This window comes from Stenella coeruleoalba (assembly GCF_951394435.1).
Source record: "Stenella coeruleoalba genome assembly, chromosome: 9".
NCBI classification, from domain to species: Eukaryota; Metazoa; Chordata; class Mammalia; order Artiodactyla; family Delphinidae; genus Stenella; species Stenella coeruleoalba.
In genome coordinates this window covers 73,432,598-73,460,274 of record NC_137155.1, presented here as the reverse complement: position 1 = coordinate 73,460,274, position 27,677 = coordinate 73,432,598, and the positions used below count along the sequence as shown (strand labels likewise).

The 27,677-nt window shown below is 38.4% G+C and overlaps 1 protein-coding gene across 1 annotated transcript in view; it reads right to left on the bottom strand.

Annotated features, from left to right (window-relative positions):
* CFTR (CF transmembrane conductance regulator) overlaps positions 1-27,677 on the bottom strand; it is a gene marked incomplete at its 5' end in the record, with an annotated part of 195,052 nt that overhangs the window by 3,842 nt on the left and 163,533 nt on the right. The window contains 2 exons of the mRNA XM_079931021.1: positions 10,435-10,524; positions 20,006-20,161. Coding sequence (XP_079787147.1) covers positions 10,435-10,524; positions 20,006-20,161 — 246 coding nt within the window. The remainder of the gene's footprint in view (positions 1-10,434; positions 10,525-20,005; positions 20,162-27,677) is intronic.

Genomic DNA, 27,677 nt, shown 5'->3' with positions numbered 1-27,677 from the left:
TTTCGCTTTTTATTGGCTTCAGCCTGTGAACCTGCTACATCTCTCCCCTCTTGAAACAAAACCCCCTCATTTGCCTCCAGATTCTCCTTTAGCTATTATTTATTTATTTAACAGATCTTTACTGGAGTATAATTTCTTCACAATACTGTGTTAGTTTCTGTTGTACAACAAAGTGAATCAGCCATATGTATATATATGTCCCCATATCCCCTCCCTCTTGAGCCTCCCTCCCACCCTCCCTATCCCACCTCTCTAGGTCATCGCAAAGCACTGAGCTGATCTCCCTGTGCTATGCAGCAGCTTCCCACTAGCTAACCATTTTAAATTTGGTAGTGTATATATGTCGATGCTACTCTCACTTTGCCCAGCTTCCCCTCCCCTCCCGTGTCCTCAAGTCCATTCTCTATGTTTATGTCTTTATTCCTGCCCTGCCACTAGGTTTGTCAGTACCATTTTTTTTTTAGAGTCCATATATATGCGTTTGCATACAGTATTTTCTCTTTCTGACTTATTTCACTCTGTATGACAAACTAGGTTCAGACTCATCCACCTAACTACAAATAACTCAATTTCGTTTCTTTTTATGGCTGAGTAATATTCCATTGTATATATGTGCCACGTCTTTATCCACTCATCTGTCAATGGACACTTAGGTTGCTTCCATGTCCTGGCTATTGCAAATAGAGCTGCAATGAATATTGTGGTATATGTTGCTTTTTGAATTATGGTTTTCTCAGGGTATATGCCCAGTAGTGGGATTGCTGGGTTGTATGGTAGTTCTATTTGTAGTTTTTTAAGGAAACTCTATACTGTTCTCCATAGTGGCTGTATCAATTTACATTCCCACCAACAGCGTAAGAGGGTTCCCTTTTCTCCACACCCTCTCCAGCACTTACTGTTTGTAGATTTTTTGATGATGGCCACTCTGACTGGTGTGAGGTGATACCTCATTGTAGTTTTGATTTGCATTTCTCTAATAATTAGTGATGTTGAGCATCCTTTCATGTGCCTCTTGGCCATCTGTATGTCTTCTTTGGTGAAATGTCTATTTAGGTCTTCTGCCCATTTTGTAATTGCATTGTTTGTCTTTTTGATATTGAGCTCCATGAGCTGTTTGTATATTTTGGAGATTAATCCTTTGTCCATTGCTTCATTTGCAAATATATTCTCCCATTCTGAGGGTTGTCTTTTTGTCTTGTTTATGGTTTCCTTTGCTGTGCAAAAGCTTTTAAGTTTAATTAGGTCCCATTGGTTTATTTTTGTTTTTATTTTCATTACTCTAGGAGGTGGGTCAAAAAAGATCTTGCTGTGGTTTACATCAAAGAGTGTTTTTCCTATGTTTTCCTTTAAGAGTTTTATAGTGTCTGGTCTTACATTTAGGTCTTTAATCCATTTGGAGTTTATTTTTGTGTATGGTGTTAGGGAGTGTTCTAATTTCATTCTTTTACATGTAGCTGCCCAGTTTTTGCAGCACCACTTATTGAAAAGGCTGCCTTTTCTCCATTTTATGTTCTTGCCTCCTTTGTCGTAAATTAGGTGACCATATATGTGTGGGTTTATCTCTGGGTTTTCTATCCTGTACCATTGATCTATATTTCTGTTCTTGTGCCAGTACCATACTGTCTTGATTACTGTAGCTTTGTAGTATAGTTTGACATCAGGGAGCCTGATTCCTCTAGCTCCGTTTTTCTTTCTCAAGATTTCTTTGGCTATTCGGGGTCTTTTGTATTTCCATACGAACTGTAAAATTTTTTGTTCTAACTCTGTGAAGAATGACATTGGTAGTTTGATAGGGATTGCATTGAATCTGTAGATTGCTTTGGGTAGTATAGTCATCTTCACAATACTGATTCTTCCAATCCAAGAACATGGTATATTTCTCCATCTGTTTATGTCATCTTTGATTTCTTTCATCAGTGTTTAATAGTTTTCTGAGTACAAGTCTTTCACCTCCTTAGGCAGGTTTATTCCTGGGTATTTTATTATTTTTGCTGTGATGGTAAATGGGATTGTTTCCTTAATTCTTCATTTTGATTTTTCATTGTTAGTGTATAGGAATGCCAGAGATTTCTGTGCATTAATTTTGTATCCTGCAACCTTGCCAAATTCATTGATTAGTTCTAGTAGTTTTCTGGTGGCATCTTTAGGATTTTCTATGTATAGTATCATGTCATCTGCAAACAGTGACAGCTTTACTTCTTCTTTCCCAATTTGTATTCCTTTTATTTCTTTTTCTTCTCTGATTGCCGTGGCCAGGACTTCCAAAACTATGTTGAATAAGAATGGTGAGAGTGGACATCCTTGTCTTGTTCCCGATGTTAGAGTAAAGGCTTTCAGCTTTTCACCATTGAGTATGTTTGCTGTGGGTCTGTCATATATGGCCTTTATTATGTTGAGGTAGGTTCCCTCTATGCCCATTTTCTGGAGAGTTTTTATCGTAAATGGGTGTCGAATTTTGTCAAAAGCTTTTTCTGCATCTATTGAGATGATCATACGGTTTTTATTCCTTAATTCATTAATACGGTGTATCACATTGATTGATTTGCATATATTGAAGAATCCTTGCATCCCTGGGATAAATCCCACTTGGTCATGGTGTATGATCGTTTTAATATATTGTTGGATTCTGTTTGCTAGTATTTTGTTCAGGATTTTTGCATCTATGTTCATCAGTGATACTGGTCCATAATTTTCTTTTTTTGTGATATCTTTTTCTGGTTTTGGTATCAGGGTGATGGTGGTTTCACAGAATGAATTTGGGAGTGTTCCTCCCTCTGCAATTTTTTGCAAGAGTTTGAGAAGGATCAGTGTTAGCTCTTTTCTAAATGTTTCGTAGAATTCACTTGTGAAGCCATCTGGTCCTGGACTTTTGTTTGTTGGAAGATTTTAAATTACAGTTTCAATTTCATTACTTCTGCGCACGGGCTTTTTCTAGTCGCAGCCAGTGGGGGCTACTCTTTATTTCAGTGCACAGGCTTCTCATTGCGGTGGCTTCTCTTGTTGTGGAGCACAGGCTCTAGATGCGCTGGCTTCAGTAGTTGTGGCATGCAGGCTCCATAGTTGTGGCTCATGGGCTTAGCTGCTCCACAGTGTGTGGGATCTTCCCGGACCAGAGCTCAAACCCATGTCCCCTGCATTGGCACACCGATTCTTAACCACTGTGCCACCAGGGAAGCCCTAGCTATTATTTAATGTCTCCCCCTTTTCTCATCTAGAAATCTTAAATAATGAGTGTGTATCTGTTGTCTCTACTGCCTGAGACCATAGAACATTTTTTCCCTTCTTCAAACATCTATTCCTTGCCTTATGAGAAACCACACCCTTTATGGACATTTCTTCTTATTATCACATGTAGGTAATTCTCCCTCTTCCTGTCCCTTGAATATTAGTTTTCCTCATTGCCAACTCTCCAAATGCTCCTTCTGAGATCTCATTCATGCTCAGAGTATCAACTACCACCGATAAGCGAATGATTTTTCATCTTTATATCCAACCCTGGACCTCTTCCAAATACTTCTTAATCTTCCATCTCCTTGCCAGCCCTATTACAACAACCCTAGGCCAGGCCATTATTGTCTCTTAAGCTTCATACTGTAATCTCAAGTTGATTGTCACCCGACAACCCCACAGGGATCCTTCTAAAATATAGGTTTGACCCCATCATTTCTCTGTTTTAAATACTATGGTGGCTCTCCTGCTGACAGAATAACTGAACTCTCTCAGATGGCAGATAAGGCATCCAGAATTGAGCCCCCTCCACTTTTACTTCCAGCAGCACTAAACACTCAGCTTGTAGTTCCCCATACACCTTGACCTTCTCAGGTTTGTGCCATTGCTTAGCCGGGAGCACCATTCCAAATACTCCTGATCATCCTCTAGGGCAGTCAGGCACATAGTCACAGAAGTATGGGTGCAAGTTCCCCTGTTAGACTGTTGGCTTCCTGAGGGTAAAGACATGTGCTCTTTAGCTCACTACCAATGTCAGACACATTGTCAGCCTCAACACACCCATTCATTTGTTCAACAAATGTGTACTGAGCCCCTGGAATGCTGGCCAAACAAAACTAACACAGTTTTGATGAATGACAAATCAATCCGATTTAAGGAAGAATGACAAATGGTAAATGAATGAGTGCTGGTTTTAGCTCCCCCAATATGGAGTGTGATCTAAAACCAGTCACTTCACCTGTCGGTGTGCCTCCACTTTCTCATCTTTAAGACTCTATAAAACTCCTTAAAAACAAATTATCAAATAAGAAGTTCTTTAACACTGATAGGTCAGCATTTCCTTTCAGATCAATCAGAAATACTTGAGAATTTTTCTTAAGTCAAATTAAGCATCAAGAAAAGTGCTGATGAAAGACTGGAGCTATGAAGTCACACAGAAGTGGCTTTAAGTCTGCACTCCACCACTCGCTGGCTGACGCTGTCAGATGTGTTACTGGAAGTCTCACTTAGCTCACTGGAAAAAAATGGAGAAAATACTAGGATAGACTTCAAAGGCTTGTAATGGGGACTAAATGGGATAATTTGTGGAAAGAGCTTGCCACAGAGTGTAGCTTGTGGTAAGCACCTAATCAACCCTGACTATTAGTATTGTTAGAGCCTGGGAAATCCCAAGACATGGGCCTGGCCACTGAAACGTTTCCCTGGTATGACAGTATGACTTGTAAGACTTTCCCTTTACAAGTTATCTTGGAAAGCAAGTTAGCAGAAAGTGTCACAATACTAGTAATTTACATCATGCTTAGTAACAAGGTTGAGACTTTGTTAAGAACATTGCAGCATGTAGTCTCCCTTTAGATTCACACCAATCATACTCTAGTTTCCTAAGGCCATAGGGGGAAAGCTACTTTAGTGTGTTATACTTTGTACTTTCTTGTGATAGAGAGCTGAGCAAAGTGTGTGGTTCTTACCCAAATGAAACTATTTCTTAACACAAGTAAATAAGTACCTAAATATATAGCACTGACAATATTTAGAGAAGAAAACTGTATAAAATGAGTGACAGAGACACAGGCCAATCTAGGGTGCATTTTGCCACATTCCTATCTCAACTGTTTTACTCACTATCAAGTATAGTAAAAATCTTTTAAAATCATATTCACTAGAGAAAGGTCAACATAAGTTAGTAAAAGTTTACTAGTTTGAAGTCAGTGAATATTTAACAAATGTATTAATTACCTATTTTCTGCCAGATATTGTGATAGGCTTTGGAGAGAAAATGGGAAGCAAGATAGACTAGTAATTGGTTTTTAAAAGATATAAAGTTCTTGTTACCAACTCCACGTACTGATAAGAATGGCTTAAATTAACCTCGTGATTGTTTGGGTGCTCAGTCATGTATTCCTTAATGGACTCTTACTGAGAGTTTATTAAGTTCTAGGCACTATGGCAGACCTGGGAATTCAAAGATGAATAACACAAGGCTCTGCCTTGAAGGAACTCATGGCTCAGACAGGGAGAAAAATAATAGGTGGGAAATTACTGTTAAAAGAGAAAAGAGCTATGGGGGGGAAAAAAGACTTAAAGGGAACTTGCTACAGAGATCATCTAATTTAGTGATCTTTAACAGCAGAATTCTTTAAAAATAAATATATACATGTATACACACATATACATACATATCCCCAATATAATATTATTTACACTATTGTCACAAACCACTTTTCAACAGATTAAAAAAAATACAAACTTTAGATTAGCTCTGTCCAAACTAAGGTGAATTTTAATTACTGGGATCTAAACATTTCTAAGTATTTTCGTTCCAACTTAGCATTACAAATTAATCAAAGCATCAAAAGTTTGTGGATATAAAGAACTTTGGGAAGAAAGAATTTGCCAGATTTATGCAGTTGAGCTAATAAATCATATGTATTTCCAAACTACTATTTACAAAGAAGAAATTTTATTTTGTGACATATGAAACTTAAAAAATGTATTACAGTCTGTAAAGGACCAGGTATTTTCTTCAAAGTGTTGACTTTTGCTATTGCTGCCCTCTGGAATGTTATTATAGAGCAAGAGTTTGCTCTTGTGATAAGGAAACATGAAAAAAAAAAATCAGAAAAGTGAACTGTGGTTGGACTGGGCAGTTATAAAAATAGACTCTGTCAACTCCTTTAGACACTCCTTTTGCTATTCTGCAGGTTTTCCAGGGCAAATTTTCACCTTAAAAGGCCACTATTTCTGTTAGTTTGTTTGCCCTCTAAAATAGCTTACCTGACTATCGATGTGTAAGGAAGGAAACTATTTTCTAAGTAATCCAAAAAGCAAACAATTACCGAACAGTTTTCCTTCTAAAAGCATTCTAAACCATTCTAGAACCAACAGATGTGCTGCTTGGATGACACAGGGTAACACAGACTGTGGTCAAGGAGCCTGAGATTCTGGATGCCACTGGGAAAGCTCACTGTGGCGAAAGAGCCTGTGAACCAGAAATCAAGGGAGACAGCTGTTTCTGCGCCCACCACCCAGCTCAGCTAAGTCCCTCCGATGTCTCAGGGCTCAGTGTCCTCATTGCTAATGGTGATACCCGTTGTGTGTCAATCACAAGGCTACCTGCATGATACATTACACATGAACCATTTATTTATTCATTTAAATAAATGAATCAGATCATTCATCCATTCATTCATTCATCTAATCAATGTTTATTGAACACCATGCACATGCCCAACACTACTCTATGCAAGGAAATACCACAGTGAATATCTCTGCCCTCAAGGAACTTACAAGCCAGTGGTGGACATGGACAAGTTAAGAGGTAAATCTCTCTCCCGTGCGAAGAAAGCTGTGAAAGGGGTGGAGGTACAGGATACACGTAGGAGGGGCTCCTCTCTCACACCTGGAGCATCAGGGCAGGTTTCTGGGAAGAAGTGATGTGTAAGGAGAGGCCTGAATGGTGAGGGGGATCAGGCAGTGAAGGGCTGGGGGTGCCCCAGGCACAGAGCGTGTGAAAAAACCTCTGGAGAACAGACAGCACATGGTGCCTTAAAGGAAACAAAGGAATTCAGTGTAGCTGGATCCTGGCAAGCAGAGGCAGTTGGGGAGGGAGTTTAGAGAGGCAGGCAAAGATGAAATCATGAAGGACGTTACAAGCCACCTTGAGCAGTGTGGACTTTGTCCAACAGGCAATAAGGAGCCTTAGAAGGGGAGAAACAAGTGCTCAGATGCAAGGCTGCAAAGAACAGAATGAACTGTAGGGAGCCGGTAAGAGAGACACCGGACAGGAGCCTGTTTCTAAAATCCACATGAGAATTAGTAGTGGTGTGAGATGGGGATGGAGAAAAGTGAGTATATCCTAGATTTTTGCAGGAGACAGTCTTGACAGGGCTTGGTATGTGAAGACAGGTGGAGAAACTGGGAGTCAAGGATGAGACCCAGGTCTTGGCTTTGGGCAACGAGAAGCTGGTGATGCCATCCACTGGAATTGGAAACGCAGGACACTTGTGTGGGTGGGGCAGCTAAGAGACTCCCTTATGGACATAAGATGCCTGTCCATGCTGAGATGTCAGGTCGGGAGCTCTGGGGACAAGTGGATTTGGGAGTCATCAGCACAGAAGTATTAGTTAGAGCTAAGAGGATGCATGATATTTCCCAGGAAGAGTAAGTAAAGTAAGAAAACAATTAGGATTCTGACAAGCAACAACATTTAAGAGACGGCCAGGTAAAGACCTCATGAAAACATGATTATAATAGCTAACATTTACTTAGTACTTATTATGTGCCAGGCCTTAGGCTGGGCCCATTATACATATTAGCCTGAAAATGTACAGCAATGCTACCAATTTATTAGACCACAATGTTAGGGTCATCTTTTTGTTTCCTTAAGATTCAGCCTCCTTTGAGATTCTCTTTGGTCTACACAGCTGGTAAAGTCAGTGTTCCTGTGGAGAAGCTATCTGGTCCTGAGTTGTTTGTGAAGGGGAAAATTAGATCTCTGTAGTTCTGGGTCTTAGAAACTCTTTCCCTCCCTTGGACTTGCTTTAAATTCATCCATAGAATTATAAGGCATACAGTGCCAAGATGAAGGTACGGGCCTAGGGCACAAAGGGTAAGGAAGCTGCTTTGGCCAGTTTTGTTTCCAAGTCTTAGAGCTTGTAACTAATCATGTTCCTCATGGCTTCACACAATTCAGCCCAGATCTGCAAAGATAAGGTTTCACACTGGAGTGCAGGGCCCAATCCAAGGTAGGAATAGAGTGTTTCTTGGCCTGACATTGTCATCGTGCACACTTTTGATTTCCGTTTCAGGGAAAGGGGAATTACAAAGAATTGGGATAAGATTCAAGTGTTTGGCTCTCTGCTGTTACTCAATTCATTTCCCTCTAGAGAAACAAGTCATACCAAGGTCACAGAGAGGACTTAGATGAAATGAAATTCAATCCCAGTTTGCCCTGGCCAATCCTGGTTTACACCTTTTGTCCCATTATCCTGTCCAGGTGAGAAACTGACCCCTCCCCAAATGGTCCTGTTTGGGCAAAGTATATGATCAACCATATAGGACTAAAGTCCAGACCCCAAAACTTGTAAATCAATGCCTTTTCTGCTTCTCTGGGATGTTGCTTTTTGGTCTGTGCTCCATTCTAAGGCCTCCTCAACAAAATGTATCACTGTTACTCAAACACATGGCATAACTGTGAGGACAGCAGCCCATCTCTGTTTTTGAACAGCAAATTATTTTTAAAAGGATCAGTAAAAAAGATATACCTAGGGGGCTTCCCTGGTGGCACAGTGGTTGAGAATCTGCCTACCAATGCAAGGGACACGGGTTCAAGCCCTGGTCTGGGAAGATCCCACATGTTGCAGAGCAACTAGGCCCGTGAGCCATGGCCGCTGAGCCTGCGCGTCCGGAGCCTGTGCTCCGCAACGGGAGAGGCCACGATAGTGAGAGGCCCGTGCACCGCGATGGAGTGGTCCCCGCTTGCCGCAACTAGAGAAAGCCCTCGCACAGAAACGAAGAGCCAACACAACCAAAAATAAATAAATAAATAATTAAAAAAAAAAAGATATACCTAAGTATGAGTTGATCAAATAAAAATCTAAACAGGTAAAATTTCTGCACATATTGGCATTTAAAATCTTAACCATGTCTTCTAAAATTTTAGATTTTTTTATGATCCTGATTTCCTGTAAACTTTATTGTGACTTGGCAATACTTGCAGATTTTATAAAGTCTAATGTCTTCCTTTCAAAGTTTCTCTCCCACCACACTGTGTTCCTATAGTTAATTCTCTGAAGTCACATCAAAGACCTTAAAACGTGTCACTTGCAATTTAGTTAATGTTTTCTTTAAAACCCCTGTTTGTTCGGTAATAAGGAAACTTTGATAATGAAGACGGTTAATCTAAGTGCATTTTATTAGGGGCATGTTAAGGTTAGACACTCAAAGGGTAAGTGTTTAACACTCACAGGCATTTCAAAGCTTCTGTCAAGATCTACTCTGAAGGGAGGAAGCCAAGGAAAAAACATTTGGGATAAACCGAATTGGGCTTTACAACAAGGACCAAATATGTCAGAGACAGTGGAATAAAGCTGTTCTCTGAGAAGACCTTTGCATCTCAATGTTCTTAGGCCCCATAATTGTAGTCTGCCACCATCCAGAGCTTTGGACATAAACCTCAAGTTTAGTAAACTAGAACAATTTATGTTCTCCTTTTCTTAAATAAAACGCCTGTATTTCAAGGATTATCAGTTAACAGCTAGGGTGCCGGTTAAGGGAACCAAGAATCCCACTCTAGCTCTCCCCCAGCCCTAACTTCCTTAACCACCTGGTGGGTAAATACAGGGTATTATTTAGGAATTTAGATTCCATTTTAATCCATGTATTTCCTATGGTGTCCTAATGACCTCAAGGAATAGAGTCTGCCACATCTACGTCATGTGGTATTTTGGCTGGAGGTGCTCACAGCCAAAGCCTCTGAAGGCGGTTGATTTCTGGTGACTTCCAGAGAAGACTGTAGCCATCTTCAGGTGTTCTAGGATGATCATTAACCTTTTGTGCTAAACCTATGCTTCCCAGAGAAGTATATCATGGCAAACCAAGCCTCCTTCTTATGCTGGGAAAGTTTCAGAACCTAGACAGGGAGTAGATGAGATGGTGTGGACAGATGCTCCTCTGTATCGGGAATAATCCTGGTGTGCTGTAGGTGTCTGGGTCTCTCCTAGTTCATGTCTCAGTGATGCGCATTTGGGAAGAAGGCCAGAGTATACTATCTCTGGGGCCTGAGAGTTGGAAACTTACTACTGAGGAAAGGGCTAGGTCTAATCCAAAAAACTTGGTGCTCGAGGTATATTAGAGTTTTCCATTTTAAAGTTATCCACACACACATGCACATACATGCACAAAAGTGTATAAAATCATCTCAGCTGTGATAACCACTCGTGTGTATGAGCAACCTTTTTCAGAATTACTTCAGTGAGCATGCCTTACCTCATCAGCAACTTTCCATATTTCTTGATCACTCCACTGCCCATAAGGATCCAGGTTTTTTCTAAATGTTCCATAAAAGATGAATACTTTCTATATCAATAAAAAAAGAGGAAAGCATGAATAACCTAAAAAACTTTGTAGATTTCCCTCATTTTATTGTGAAATATTCCAAACAGAAAAAAATATTTAAAGAAATAGCACAATAAACATCCATGTACTTACCATCCAGTTTTCTTAAATTTTTATCATATTTGCTTTGTATATTTTTAAGAAATAAAATATTACAGCTACATTTGAAGCCCCTTGTTAACACTTATCTAATCACAATGTCCTTAGAATAAAGAAACTGAGATCACTATAAGTTGTGGGAAATTAATTTTTTTTATTCCTAGTAATATTCCTTACTATGAACAAATATAAAATTAAAGTTAAAAATTATAAGTTTATGAGTTATAATTAACTTGTTAGAAGAAATTCCTATTTTGTTCATATATTTTCCCTGGATTTCTTTTATTATCCTAGCTTCCTCAGGGATTCTGAAACTCTATGAATTTACAGACACTCAAACACATATATTCATATGGTCTATAAACCAAGGCACACTTCTACTTATACAACCAGACAGACACAGGAAAGTGTCACGACTTAGAAATCAGTGAAAGAATGAGAATCAAATATTTGTTTAACTGAATGTATGACACAGAAGGGAAGGGAGGCAGATGAGCTGGATCCTGCTGAGGTAGCAAAATGACAATCAAATTTCCTGTAAGGAGCATTGCACAGCTATCCCCCCTACTTGCTACATCACTGTCTACTTAGGTCTGCTTATATGAATAAAAAAATTTTTTTAAAGAAAATCACTGTCTCACTGGGAAATGCTGATGCAACAATAAAGATAATATTTAGGTCTCTCTCTCTCTGTACACATGGGTGAACTGAAAAATACTTTTGATGTAACATTCAGAAAATTTTTTTCTTTACCATTTTTCTTTTGCCTTTGGTTAATAACATCCAGTCAGGAGAATTGAGAACTAAATTCTTTGAAGCTTTAGTTTTCATTAATTGCCTTAGGCTAAGAGAGAATGCTCAGTGCCCAACTGGTCTGTGAGGAACTGCACAAGGTAAGTCAGCCCCAGATGAATGGTGTCTGTGCCTCTCAGGCAGAAGGAGAGGATCCTCACCATGGCAGCCAAGTTCAAGGACAGTCACATTAGAAACCTCAGTCCCCGGGGCATAATTTATGGCTTAAAGAACAAAGTTGTGGCCAAATATCACAGGAACCCTCTGGAGAAGGCAACAAGACTTATGCTGGTATTTCTTAATCTGCATCAAATCACGTTCCTAAGGGATGCTTCCACTGCTTTACAGAAGTGAATATAAGAGACAAATATATGACTCATAAGAGATGATGGATATATTTGTACATCCTCCTCCAAGCTTCCAGGTAAATGAAAGTAATGTCCAAATAAGCTAAAGAGAGCAGACAAAGTGTGCTATCGGGAGATTCTGATAAACTAAAGAGAATTAAATAAGAAGTGGTTCTGAGAAGGCCAGTCAATGTATTATTGAAGCAATTAGGTTTATTTGGTATCTAAAGTTCAAAGGCTTGCCAATGGAATTTTGCCATTTACTGTTTTTCACATGTTTTCTTTTAATATTATGTTTCTTTATATAAAAGCTTCTAGCATTATTGAGAAACATAGGAAATAACAACTGTGAGGGTTTACCAAGTATAAGCCAATGTATTACTTCACTGAAGTTATCTCCACTGGGAACTCAGAGGCCAGAACACAGAGCTCCGGTCTATGGCAGGCTTACCGTGTGCCTGGCAAGGCTCTTTACATGTGTTATATCTTTTTATCTTCATATCAGCCTAATGAAATAGATCTTATTGTACATGAAGAAATCACAGCTGGGAGAAGTTAAGTGACTTGCCCAGGGTTACTTAGCTAGTAGTTATGGAGCTGGAATTCAAACCTAATAGTGTTTGTCTCCAAACCTGTGCTCCTCATAACCATAGCAAAATGCCTCAAGTCCTGGGCAGACCAGTTTTTATTCCTATCTGGAGCTCAAGAAAGATTAAAGGTTGAGCAGGTGCAGCCCATTGGGTCCATAAAAAGTCCATCAGTGCTCAGCAGCATAGTCATAATCCAAGCACTGCTATCCATCCCTCTGGTCACAGGCTCAGTTCCTGCACTGGGAGTGGAGATTTTAGCTTCCTGTTCCTATTCAGGACCTGACTTGAAGGTTTTTATATGGGTTACAGTGTCCTTGTAACTTTCAAAGAGACTTAACACATCCAATGGAAGAGCACAATAGGAAATTTTACTTTGGCCAAATGGAAAAGGCCATTATTCTGGAGGACTGTGTAGAGGCCAAAGGTGTCATAACATCAAAGCAGACACAGAAGTTATAAAGGCAAGATGCCTTCCTAAGATGCTGTGGCAATGCATCTCTGGCCTGGTAGGTATACCTGTGAACAGGAACCCAATCTCTTTGAGCCTTAGTGTTATTGTAAAATGAGGAGATGCTACCTTTCTTCTCAAATCTTCTCTCACTTCAGGCTTTCCCATTTTGATAGATGGCACCTTCGTTTTATCAATCCACAAACCTTGGAGTCATCCATGACTTTTCTTTCTTCCTGATCCTCCCAAAAGGAACCAATCATCAGTCCTGTGGATTGTTTTCCCCAATATATCTCAAATCCATTTGTTTCTCTATCTCTATGGCCACCACATAGTTCAAGCCACCAGTATCTTTCTCTGAACACTGTAAGAACCTCCTAATTGGTTTCCTTCCTTTCACTCTTGCCTCCCTCCCAGTCCACTCTCATTTAGCAACCAAAGTAATCACCACAAGTGTAAGTTGCATCATGTCATTAACCTTTTAAAAAAACTGTCAGCGGCCTTCCATTACATTCAGAGTAAAATGTAAAACCCGTAAGATGGCCTACAGACCCTGCATGATGCAACCTCTTGCACTTCGTCTGTCTCATTTAGTGTCCCTGGCTACTCCACTCCCTTTTTCACTCCAGCCTCCAGCCACCTGGGTTTCTTTTACTTCCTCAGTTCACTTCACACATTCTATCCTCCCTGCCTGGGAATCTCATCCCCTACCTTCTTCCTATGGCCAACTACATCCTTCAGGTCTCAAGTTCAATGTCACTTCCTCAGAGAATCTCTCTTGCTTCTTAACATCGAATAAGGTCGTCCAGTAGGATACGGCTTATAGTGAATATTAAAATTACATATGCATTTATGAGCATTTTGTTTTTAATGTCTATCTCCTCTCCTAGACCATAACTTTGCTGTGTACCCTGTCATTAGCACACAGGCTTTACATAGTATATGCTCAGTAAACACTGCCTGAATAAATAAATGGGCTGATGTGAACATAAGAAGTAAAACTATGAAACATCATAGTCACAGTTCAGCACATACTATTTTTCTTCCTTTTGAAAGAATAGCTACCACAACCCAGAGTGTTTAAATGAATAGTACTAACAGCCCATTAAAACCTTGATGTTTGTAATTGCTTGAGAAATGGTATGCCTAACTTTTTTCACAGTAGCCTGATAATTTATATGTAATAAATGTATGGCAATATACTATATATTAATTTTATTTAAAATAGATACATATTCAAAATTACACTGGAAGAAAGTTTTTGTTGAAACTAGACATCCAAAAATTTTAGATGCAGTGGATTTGATACCATTCCGAAATTCTATAGGTCTTTTGTTTACAGTTTATTGTCTAGCATTAAAATAATACTTTAATTTTAACTTTAAAGAAAAATTAAGTGAAGGAACTGGTTCAGTTAAAATTCAGTTTCATATAACTAATCAAACATTCCATTCTTGTCTGACAAATAGTACCTGGCACTCATTTGCTTTGAGGGGTGCCAGTGGGTGTCCCATTGTTTGGAAACAGTGTTTCTACAAACTCATCTCTAAAGCTGAGAGGTCCTTGGAGGTCACCTACGTCCTTTTCCTGGTGTACAGATGAAACAGCCAGGGTCCTAAGAAGTTATATGGTTTGGCCAAGGAGGCACAGTCTGATTGTGCAGCAAAAAATACGCTGGAAATTATATATCACAATGATCTTCTACCTCTCTTTCAAGAAACTGTTCACCGGTGGGAAAATTAGGATGTGCAAATATTTGATATTTATGTAATGTCATCACGTATGTATGCTACAAAAACAATTCTTGGGGCTCAAGGAAGAACAAAGAGAGCACCATTGTTCGCCACCTGACTCATCTCTTCCCTGAAGCTGACTCCTCAGCCGCTCAGGTCAGTGGCGATGGCTGAGCCTGTGTGGGGCGTTCAGGGCTGGCCACGCATCACAGCAACAGGCATTATGCTTTAGCCTTGGAGGTCAGATGAAAAACAAAAAAGCATTTGTCTTCTGCGGTTATTGAGTGTAGTATAAATTAAATAAGTGGGAGGAATGACTCCTTATCCTTAAGTATATAGTGTTGCTTTGTTTTGGCTCAGAAGGGTGGGAAAAAAATATATATATATACACAATATGTATATACATACATATACAGTGTATAGTTTTATTAAAATGTGGCCCAAATGTTTATAAGCAACAAAGTGTCTGTGATCTTGCCTTTTGGCAATGTTTGCAAAACTTTATTATACATTGAATTTGTACAATAAAAATTCATCAATATGAACAAATCGAGATCCTAAGGTTGGATTACACAATGTCTAAAAATAAATGCTGCTTTGCTTTTAGGAACATCTAGGAAGAAAAACAAGGTGAATTTTATGAGTCAAAAATGTTTAAGCTTATAACAACTTGAGAATAACTTTAAAATTTTGATGTACGTATCATTTATTTGTAGGTAAATTGACTGCATGTAACGTGTTCAGATTTTTGTTTCTGTAAAGTCATTTAATGTTTCACGACCTTTTACACTACGTTTTAATACACACTTTCTCAGAAATAGCATTAAAAAATGATTTTCAGATCTGGCCAAATTATCACAAATTTCAAATGGTTAGGCTCAGAAATAGTACAATTGTGTTGCACTAATGTCCATACTAGTTATTTTTCGTTTCTCCCTTGAATTCGGCACTCCACGCCCAATGCCCACTGCCCTCTTCACTTTAGTCCAGGCTCTCACCACATCACAGCTAGAGAGTTTCTGAGCCCATCTGCCTGCTTCCCATCCTGCCTGCTGAAGTCCTCTGTCCACATACAGCCAGCCGCAGCATACCCTTTGGCTACTCTTTTCCTACCCTCCTTCCAGCTCAAGAAGACTCAACCCACTCCTCGACCACTTCAGTACTAGTGAAGTCTTTCCCTCTTCCTCCTAATGCTCCCTAACAGGTGGCCTCCTCTGCCCATTTTGCCCCCACAGCTCTTTCTAGTTCCACCTCTGTAGCTGTTTACAATATCCATGTCTAGGATCCTAGAATATCCTCTCCACAGCTCCCTGCCCCCAACCCTTCTAAAACCTACACATTTTATGACCCTTTAAGGCCCACCTCCATCATCATCTTCTTTGTGAAACTGTCAATACCCATTTGTCAATACAAAGATGAAAGAGACATGCTCCTCTACCCTTAAGGAACTCTAAAAAACAGTAACAACCAGCATAACACAGTGTGTTGTAATCGCTACATGCCAGGGAGTATTTTAAGTACTTCGAGTTATTTATTCCTTTACTCATTTAATCCTCATAAAACCCCAATGAAGTAGTTACTACCATTATACACATTTTACAGACAAGGAAATTGAGGCTCGGAGAAATTAAATAAATTGCATAAGTTTATATGGCAAGAAAACCCAGACACTGGTAGAACCACAGCCTCTTGTAAAAGAGAGCAAGCATTTAGTGACTCAGCAGAAAAATATACATCTTGAATTCCTACCATGTAACCTACTGTATGTGCTATATAAGACACAGAAAAATCAGTAAGGGAAAAAAAATCTATGTTTAATTTAGCATTGCTACTCTATTCTTCTTGCTAGATTTCTTTGATTGTTGATGATTTTGTCTTTACGTCTTGCTTCCTTAACTAGTATGTCTACAAAGTGTTTATAATACTGAGTGGAAATTAAATAAATATACAGATAATTCCAATATAAGACATAGAGAAGTACCAGGAGAGATTTGTAAACAAAGTTCTAGATCCCATCTGGGACTGGGATGTGGGAGTGGAGAGCTGGGGTTAGAGTCAGGGTTAACAGGGAAAGGGAGTCAGAAGAGGCCATCTGGCAGAGTTTAACATCTGAGATGCCAAAGTGACTCCAGTGAAGGAAGATCATCTCAGACAGAGGAAGTGCGTGGACAGAGGAAATGAGCGAGAAAAGTGAGGTATATCTCACAGCACAGTAAGTCCAGCTTGACTGAAACTTAAAGGTGCCCAGGTATGAGGAGTGGTGGATCTGACTGGACAGGTTGGGTTGGGACCAGATTATCAGGGACCTAAACCACAAATGGAAGAATCTGGATGTTATTCAGTGAAGAAAGGGGGTCTTAGAAGGTTTTTGACTTGGCAAATCACAGAGTTGGAATGCTACTGTAAAAAGTTTAATCTGTGTGCAACATGTAATAGAGAATTCCAAAGAATAAGGTGAGAAAAGCACAGCAATGGGGGTAAAAGCAGGAAGGCTACAGTTCTGTGGTGGAAGTAGCAATGACGGAGCGTGGAGCTGGATTCTTGCTCATCATTACCCATGGCACTCCATCACTATACTTAATTACCTATGCTTAATTTATCATTTTGGCTTCTTCCTCTGATCGCTGACTTAAGGCGATGAGCTCCCACTGAAAGCTCATGGGTGGGATTGGGACCTCAGTATCTTTTACATAAGTATGGAACCTGTGGTACTTATTATCATTTAAAGCATATGGAAGTAGTTTAATAACTAATTATTAAATTGTTAATCATTGTGAAATTGAATGTGAACTGCTGCACTCACAGTTCCATTGTTCAGCTCTACAGATACATGACTTGGCCCTATCTGATATCCCTGATAGCAAAAGAGGCTCCAGCTCTGGGGGAAGTCGTATGCAGGTATGGATTATTTTCAGATCATAAAGTCTTATTGCAGGAATAGGCCTAGTCACTCCCCAATTATAGTTGGCAGCCTTTCAAATTTGTAATTGAGGCTTTAAAATAAATTTAAACTTATTTTTCTGTTTTTCATGAATTAAGTGATTAACAAGATTCAAGGCGAATGAACAATTTTAAGTCTTGGTGTTCAATTGCCTAAGCCAATGGGACTCTGACTATAGGCCTCACTGTCTTGTCCACGCTCTCAGAGCTGAGAGGTAGAGTAGAACAAATTAAAGAAGGCTCCACCTTGAAATGTACACAATGTCCTGTTTTCCACGCTGGTACCTTCTCTAAGATTGCTTTTTAGCTGCAGGAGGGAAGAACACACAAATACACACACACACACACACGCACACACGCACACATGCACGCACAAACTGCAAGAATTTGCCGAAACTAATGACATCTTGTGATTCCACAGCTGACGTCTCGGGATCACTATGAGGCAGAGGGAAGGTTCTTGTTCAAAGTTCCTGTTTCATGTGTCTGAAAACAAGTGATTAATTGACCTAGAGATCTCTGCTATCTCAATGTCAGAGGTCTTGGGGAAACTCTTGCAAGGTCAGAAAGATGGAAGGGAAAACAAAAGATGGAAAAGCAAACAAAAATAGTTCCTGGATTTTTAATTTCTTCTTTCTGCTTTTCAAAGATCAAACTCCAGAAAAGGAAAAAAATTACTTAATTTGAACTTTCAAAGGAAAGTTGGGAAAATAAAAGCAACTCTTGGTTTGGATGTTAAAAAGGTCTGAGGAGTTTACCCTCTTTCTCTCTTTCTTGGGCATTCACTTAACGTTCTCAAGATGTCACTGTACAAGAAATAGTACCTTCTGTCTACAGACATCCTTGTGATACCGGAAGACAGTCCCAGAAACCAGGGTCATAAACATGTACAATGAGAAGCATTTTTATTAGCACGATTACACAGTTTTAAAGGCATAGCTCAAAGTATTTCTTGTTTAGTTTATTAAAAACTTGATGCCGTGGAAGAGGGAAAAGGCAAGTTTGGAAGATTCATGTTGGCAGAGAGGCAAGATAAAGAATTTTCATAATTCTAGCTACTTGGTTTTCCTCTACGTTTTGCATATTTGGGTTCCTAAGTAGAACATACAATAAAACAAAAATCTTTTCATCACATGGCAGATAAACTAAAGGATTCTCAATGAAACTGAAATTATTTCTTAGAGCTTTGCTTATTCTAATGGGCGGATTTGTATAAACAAGAACAACAAAAAAGAACAAAAGTTTCACTACTGTAGTTTAAAATGGGATCAGAAAATAGAGTCAACTGAACGGCAGTGCATCTCGGAAAACCAAATTCTATCCCATGCTCTTCAACATTGTTATCTTGCCTAATGTTGTCACCTCAGGATACTTGTATTCCCAGTGTTTCTTTATCTTCAGACCCTCTGACAATCCCTTTTTTCTTTCTGAAGAAACAATACTGTTTTTCAAAAGTTCAACCAAAGCTGAACTTTTGAAAAAGCTTTTGATGAAGCTTCTGGCAACATGACAAAGTTTAGACAAATGAATTAAAAGCATCAGTCTAGCAGTTACAATATTTAGTGCCTCACTAGATGAAAGGAGCAAATGTTCCACAGAGGTAATCTATCAAGACATACAAGCTGTTTTCTCAGGCTAGATTTGTAGCCTGTAGCATCTACCTGGAGATGCTCCTGGCATTTTAATTTTGTGTTAAAAGTAGAGAATTGTTAGGACCATGGTAGTAGAAAGGATTCAGTGCCCATTAGTATAAGGGGAACAAAGATATTAAACCAGCAACTATATCCATAGAGATGAGAACAAACACCAGTAGATATACAGCCCATGCCTTTCAGATTTGGTCCCAGTAAAGACATTCTTTAGTTTCCATTAAGATCATTTAAAAATGGAACTGTTGCTATTTCTCTCATAATTAAAAAGTCCTCTTGCACAATAACACAGATAGAATGATACTAAGCCAGTGAGAATGAAGATCCTTTGTGACCCAAATCAAAGAGTGACATTAAAAAAAAAAAAAAGCTACAGATTACTCTGACATGGTTCATTCTTTTCAAAGAACAAAAAACCAATCATTACACTTTTTATTTTCAATTCCACTACTTCATGCTTCCAAGTGTTTGTTATTTCAGCAGCATCTTTTATATCTTGCAAAGCATTTCTCAACCTGCTGTGATTGCTAACTTGGAGCTCAGACCACTGAAGCAGAAACAAAAAGTTGATAAAAACAAAAGCCCCATGCTCCTGCTGTGGTTTATGTCTTCCGGAAAAAGCTATCAAAACTATTAATAGTTCGATAACTGTATGTCAGAGAATCCCAAACTTCTAGAAGTAGTTTCTCTCCCTATGAAAAGGCTGCATTGCAGAAAAAAAAAAGACAGCGATACATAGGGAATATATTTTGCAGGGAAATGTGAATTTCTTGAGTGCAAGTGTCAAATAAAGGGAACACTGTACTTAGTCATTTTTTTTACTAGCTAAGTCTTTCTGGCTTACCTGTGGTAGGACTCCAAAGGCTTTCCTCCACTGTTGCAAAGTTACTGAATCCCAAGACACACCATCTATCTGGATTTCTCCTTTGGTGTTCAGCAGTCTCAAAAAAGCCAGTAACAAAGTGCTCTTCCCTGATCCAGTTCTTCCCAAGAGGCCCACCTAGAATATCAGTGATGGAATTACTCCTGTGACAGATAGATACAATACCATAAATGTAATCTGATATTATACATTAATAAAAAACCCCACTGGAACCGTTTTCTTGTTGCTGTTGTTGTTTTTTAAATCATCACCAGGGGAAGTTTCACTTATTCATTCAAACCTTTTTGCACACTTCAAATTCTGACCAAAATTGATCTGGAACAGAGCAACCCTGGAAGACAATATAGAAACTGGCCATAACAGATTGGACCCCTGATGCTGGGTTCATTTATTACTGACCTTTACTAACAGCAAAAAGGTTGAAAATGCCCATTTTGCATGGAAGAAAACAAAGATACAGTGTCTTAATGCACTAATTTTTTTTTAACATCTTTATTGGGGTATAATTGCTTTACAATGGTGTGTTAGTTTCTGCTTTATAACAAAGTGAATCAGTTATACATATACATATGTTCCCACATCTCTTCCCTCTTGCGTCTCCCTCCCTCCCACCCTCCTTATCCCACCCCTCCAGGCTGTCACAAAGCACCGAGCTGATCTCCCTGTTAATGCACTAATTTTTGAGAATGGGCTCAAGCCAGAAGCAGAGACCTGTAGCTTGATCTAGTTCCAAACATGAATATGAGTTTGAAAATTAATAAATCTGCAACGGTTCTAATATTTAGATACTGCCATAGTAAAATAAGCGAGCATCAAGTTTAGGCCTAAAATAAAGAATAAGTTCACATTCTCACAGAAGGCAGGTTGGGCCTTACCACTCCTCAGTGGATAAGCACATGGACAGTTGTCAAATCAACTTTTTATATCCATTCTGATTGGCAAGAAGAGAATTTTAGGAAGCAAAAGGGTTATTAAGGAAAAGAAAAAACTAGTCTTGTTCCTTAAAGACTGTAAGAACACAGCACGGAAGTGAGAAGGCTGTGCACTGCAAGGAGAGAAGAGGTGCCTCATGTGCCCCACAGGGAGCTGACTCTGTGTTCTGATGCCAGCCCAGACCCAGCTCTTAGAGGAAGATGCTGTGAGTGGGACAGAACATTTCTGCAGTCATTAACTAAACCCTGAATAAAGCGCTCGACATTTAGTGGCACTGAATGTTTCTTTCTTTCCCCTTACATTATTGCTATTTCTTTTTTATCATTTGGCCTTTTTACAAGAGAGCTGAACAAATGGTCTTGTAAATCATGCTTTTTACACTATTTGTGGTAAAGGACAGTTTTGCTTTGTGTTTTAGTTTCCAATCCACCATCAGTACTTTAAAAAGTAGAAAATAAAAATGAATTTCTAAATGCTTACTCTCAATTTCTATACTTATTACAGACTAGTAACAGTTTCTAAACCAGAACTAGTTACAGACCACAATAAATGCTTGAGAGTGTACAGAAACCCACAATAATAACTTATTGAATACTGATTAGGAAGCTGGTAGTAAACTAGGCCTTTAGGTAAGCTGATTAAACAAAAGTGACACAATTGTCTTTCTGTCTATCATAAGAGCCCTATAATGGGAGTTTCACACGTTTGTTTTCTGAGACAACTGAGAAAATCAGATAAACAACAGGTTATACATAACACCCTGTTGAGGTTCTTCATACTACTAATCACAATTGGTAATTATTTTATTTATTCTTTCCTTGATTATTGCTTGTATTCACCCAAAGAATATAAGTTCAAAAAGGGCAGGGTAATCTATCTTGTTTTCCACTGAATTCTCAGCACCTGGCATAGTGGTTGGCTCACATAAATACTCAATAAAAACTTATTTGGATTGACTGAGAGACAGTCAGATGGAAGGCTGAATGGATGGATGGACAGACAGACAGATAGGTGGGTGAGCAGGTGGGTAGATAGAGGGAAGGAAGGAAGGAAGGAGGGGAGGAAGGGAGGGAGGGTAGATGAATGAATAAACTTATTTAGTAGATCTAATAAATAAATGGATAGAGTCAATTTTGGTCAATTACCAGATCAACTCTTAATTTAAAAATCTTGTGGAATTTCATATGCACACTTCTATTTCTGAATCAGCCCATGTTGTACAAACACATTCACCACACATCATGATTTTCCAAACACAACAGTAAGGCTTTGTATAAGCAATCTGAGTATGCCCTGTGTAGATGAGGCATGAGGAAAGAGAAGCAAAGGCAAGTTCAAGAGCAGGAAGTGATCTGCTCTAAAGTCATATCAAGCACTTTTGATGAAAAGTTCCTTGAGTTTCAGACTCTTAAATCATTAGCCAGGATTCTAATGATTAGGATAAATGACTACATTCCTTTTCCTTAAGAAGCAAATATTGAATGTTTAGAGAACACAGGTTTTATGTTGGGATAAAACCGGATTCAGAGGCAATTTGTAAATCTTTAGCTTTAAAGTTTTTAGCTATCGCTCTGGTTTCCTTATATTGTTGAACTGCTGGCATTGCATTATGCCACACACGGTTTTCAACAGCGCGGAATCTAATTGGTTCATACATAACAAAGTCTTCTGTTGTTTATATAATTGGCACATAATAATTCTTTTCCAGGATTTGTTTTTCCAGGCTTCTCAGTGATCTGTTGAATAAGGCCAGAGTACTTCCCGCAAATAAGCTTTTAAGATAGATCTTAATTCCAAGTCAATGTTTTCTAGTAACTTCAGTGTACCTCCTCTTTGAGAACTTTGGATCAAGATAAATCAAAATGTTATGTGGAAAGTTAAACAGTGTTGAGTTTGGTGCTAGCTGTAATTGCATTGTACCATGACTAGAACAGTCTCAGTACATTCTTTTCAGAGTGTCTTATTCACCATTTTAATACTGCAACAGATTGAAACCTGTTGTAATTATTTTTCATCTCCTTTAGTCTCCAGAAATCAAGATGCCAAATCAAATGAAATTTGGATCCCCAGAGTTATAATAATTGTAACTTTTATATGTCGATTATTAATCTGTTTATTATTAATAAAACATAATTCCTAACATAATAAGTTCTTGAGACTATGCTCCTTCTAAAACCAGTATAAGACAGAAGTCCATATGCGTTTAACAAATCAAATAGATACTAAGCACTTATGCTGCTATGATCCGGGCCCTTGATATTGTTTGAATTGTTTGTGGATCTTAGTATTTTAAAGAGACTACAAATGGAGAGAGCAGATAAGCTCACCCAAAAGAACAGACCCTGAAGTCTGATTCAATATCTATTTAATCAGAGAACCATCCAGTACTGTAATATATACAATATATCATCTCAGGCATTTTGTTAATTCTAGGTTTATCATGAAAGACCTAGCTCCAGATTAAAATCACAGCCTGTATTTTGAGAGGAAAGAGAAAAGGAAAAAAAGGAAGAGATATTCTAGTTAGGGGAAGGTGATGTTAAAAATTTAGGCAAAAATCAAAAGCTTTTAAGAAAAAACTATTTGAGACTGAAAAGAAAAATAAGTTTTTTTTAAGTTACTGTTTTTAAGTTAAAGTTATGAAATACTTTCTACATTTCTCATGCGTTGAAAATAAAATTTAAATCACAGGTTCTGTGAAGCAAAGGCCTAAATTAAGAGCCAAGAAAGTAATAGGACATCTCTTCACTAAACTAATTTCTATGAACAAAGTGTTTTAATATGAATATTGAATCATTTTTATGCATAAAATATTGATTTTTTCCTCTTTTCACCATGCTATAGGCTGAATATTTGTGTCTCTCCTAAATTCATATGTTGAAATCCTAACCCCCAATGTGACAGTATTAGGAGGTAGGGCCAATGGGAGGTGATTTGGTCACGAGGGTGGAGCCTTCATGAATGGGATTAGTGCACTTATAAAAGAGGCCCCAGAGAAATCCCTTGTCCCTTCCACCATGTGAGGTTACAGCGAGAAGACAGACACCTATGATGAAGTGGGCTCTCATCAGACACTGAACCTGTGGGGCCATGATCTTGGACTTCCCAGACTCCAGAATTGTGAGAAATAAATTTCTGTTGTTTATAGGTCATGAAACCTATGATATTTTGTTATAGCAGCCTGAATGGACTCAGACACACCATAGAACCAAGAACACTGAAATTCATTAAAAATTAAACAAGAAATGCCCATTTAGGTCCTTTTCAAATGTTTTCTCTCTCTCTTTTAAGAAGATGAATTAGACCACAGTTAAGATTGCAGGACTTTTGGATAATAGAAATAATATACAGATGGTCCCTGACTTAAGATGGTTTGACTTACAATTTTCTGACTTTACAATGATGCAAAAGCAATATGCATTCAGTAGAAACTGTACTTTGAATTCTGAATTTTGATCTTTTCCTGGGCTAGTGATATGTGGTATGATACTCTCTCATGATGCTGGATAGCAGCAGTGAGCTGCAGCTCCCAGTCAGCCATGTGATTATGAGGGTAAACAACTGATACACTCACAACCTTTCCATAACTATACAACCATTCTGTTTTCACTCAGTATAATATTAAATAAAGTACATGAGATATTTGACACTTTATTATAAAATAGGCTTTGTGTAAGATAACTTTGCCCAACTGTAGGCTAACGTAAGTGTTCTGAGCTTGTTTAAGGTAGGCCAGGCTAAGCTATGATGTTCAGTAGATTAAGTGTATTAAATGCATTTTTGACTTAATATTTTCAACTTATGATGGGTTTAATAGGACATAACCCCATCATAAGTCAAGGAAGATCCATACTAAACTTGAGCCAACTTCTTAATCACTATGCAAGAAGTTTTTGGGGGGGCATCTTGTTACAGTTTGTAAGATGTTGTTAAAGGTTCTAAGGGCAAAGCAGTAGAAATTACATTCTTAAGAGAGTTGCTCAGAATAACATTTTAAGAATCAATTCCTACTGTAATCAATCATATGACCTAGAAGTAGGTATAATCCATTCATTCATTCATGCATTTAACATATAGTAAGCTAGGCAATGTGCCAGGCAAAGGGACAAAAAAAATTGAAAAACAAGACTTCTAGTTTCTGGTCCAGCATATAAGGAATTTGGGTGTCATCACTCTATATTAACAAGTGAAAAGCTGAGCAAACTGAAAATCAAAACTCTTCTTAGATCCTTCAGAAAATGAAGTCACAGGGCAAATCACTGCCACCACAAGTGGAGAGACAGACAGAATCACAACTTACTGGAACAGAAACCCATGATCAGAAACCTCCATAGCAACTCGAGCGAGGGTAGGGAAATCTAAACTGTAACCAACAAATTGCTGGAGGCTCAGTGTGGTCAAGTCTGAGAGTAAAAACCTCCCAGGGAGGTCATTCATAGAGAGGTCCCCACACTTTTGTAAGTATTACCTCCAGAAGCTCAATCACAGAGGTCCCCACACTTTTGTAAGTATTACCTCCAGAAGCTCAAAGTACACAGAAATACCCTCTGGTACATCCAGCAGGAAGATGTGGGAAACCACAATTTCATAATATTACAGAACATTCTGTTTTTCTTAACAAGGCCTCCTTCAAGAGAAACTATTTTACCAGAACCTAACTTACTGGGTTTTTTATTAGAACCTAACTGACTGAAGAAAGGAGAATACTCAACTCCAGCCCACATAAGTGTACTGTTGCACCTAAGGGGGAGAAAAATCTGAGAAGCACTTGTGAAGTTCACTGCTCAAGGGCACAGTCTCAATAAAAGACTGAGACTTAATTATAGGACAACAGAACACTTCCCTTTCCCCCAGACCTTACACCACTAAAGGCCTAATTATCAGTTTCTTTTATCCAGTATGTCATGCCCACCTTTCAACAAAAAAATCACAAGGTAGGGAATTCCCTGGCGGTCCAGTGGTTAAGACTTCGCCTTCCAATGCAGGGGGTACAAGTTCGATCCCTGGTGAAGGAGTTAAGATCCCATATGCTTCGTGGCCAAAAAACCAAAACAAAAAAACAGAAGCAATATTGTAACAAATTCAATAAAGACTTTAAAAATGGTCCACATCAAAAAAAAAAAAACTTTAAAAAAAATTACAATGTACGCTAAAAGGCAAAAAACACAGTATGAAGAGATTGAGCAAGCATCAGAACCAGAGTCAGATATGCCAGAAATGTTGGGATTATCAGTCTAGGAATTCAAAACAACTATGAATAATATGCTAAGAGCTCTACTGGAAAAAGTAGAAAACATGCAAGAACAGATAGTGTAAGCAGAGAGAATGAAATTTTAATAAAATTAAAAAAGAAATGCAAGAGATAAAAAACAACAACAACACTTTAACAGGAATGAAGAATGGCTATGATGGGCACAGCAGACTGAACATGGCTAAGGAAAAAAAACCTGTGAGCTTGAGGCTATGACAACAGAAACCTCCAAACCAAAAAGCAAAGAGAAAAAGACTAAAAAACAGAATATCCAAGAACTGTGGGACAATTACAAAAGGTATAATATACCGCCAATGGAAATACCAGAAGGAGAAGAAACAGAGAAAGGAACAAAAATATTTGAAACAATAATGACTCAGAACTTCCCCAAATTAATGTCAAAAACGAAACCACAGGTCCAGGAAGTTCAGAACACCAAGCAGGATAAATGCCAAAAAACTACATGTAGGCATATTATATTCAAACTACAGAAAATCAGAGATAAAGAAAAAATCTTGAAAGAAGCCAGAGGGAAAAAAACCACCTTACTTATAGAGGAACAAAGAAAAGAACTAAATTCAACTATTCTTCAGAAAACATGCAAGCAAAAAAAGAATGGAGTGAAATATTTAAAGTGTTGAGAGAAAAGAACCACCAAGCTAGAATTCTGTACCTTGTGAAATTATCCTTCAAAAGATAATGGAGAAATAAAGAGTTTCTCAAACAAAAATCAAGGGAATTTGATGCCAGTAGATCAGCTTTGCAATAAGTGTTTTAAAAAGTTCTTTAGGAAAATTAATTAAGCCAGAAATTCTGATCTACGTAAAGAAAGGAAGAGCATCAGAGAATGAATAAGTGAAGGTAAAATAAGAAATATTATTTTTCTTATTCTTAATTGATCTGACAGGTAGTAGTGTGTTCAAAATAATAATAGCAACAATGAATTCAATTATGTATATTTATATATATGCTTCTGTATAAGTGAAATGAATGGCAGCAACAATACAAGGGACAAAGAGGGAGGAAGTGGGAATACAGTTGACCCTTGAACAACACAGGTTTGAACTGTGCAAGTCCACTTACATGCAGATTATTTTCAATAGTAAACACTACAGTGCTATAATATCTAGAGTTGGTTGAATTAGATGATGCAGAACTGCGGATAAAGAGGAACCATGTGTACAGAGCAATCCCGGATAAACAGAGAAGATATTTTCAACTGTGCAGAGGGTGGGCACCCCCTACCTCTACTCTGTTCAGTGGTCAACTGTATTTTGTTATAATAACATACTTCCAAGACCTGTGAGGCACTATAGTGTTGTTTAAAGGTAACCTGGATTAGTTGAAAACATTTATTGCAAATTTTAGGGCAACTACAAAAAATTTTAATCTCTCTCACCTATTTCTCTCATCCTCCCAGTGCCCACCCCTCTGGCAACCACTTGTTCT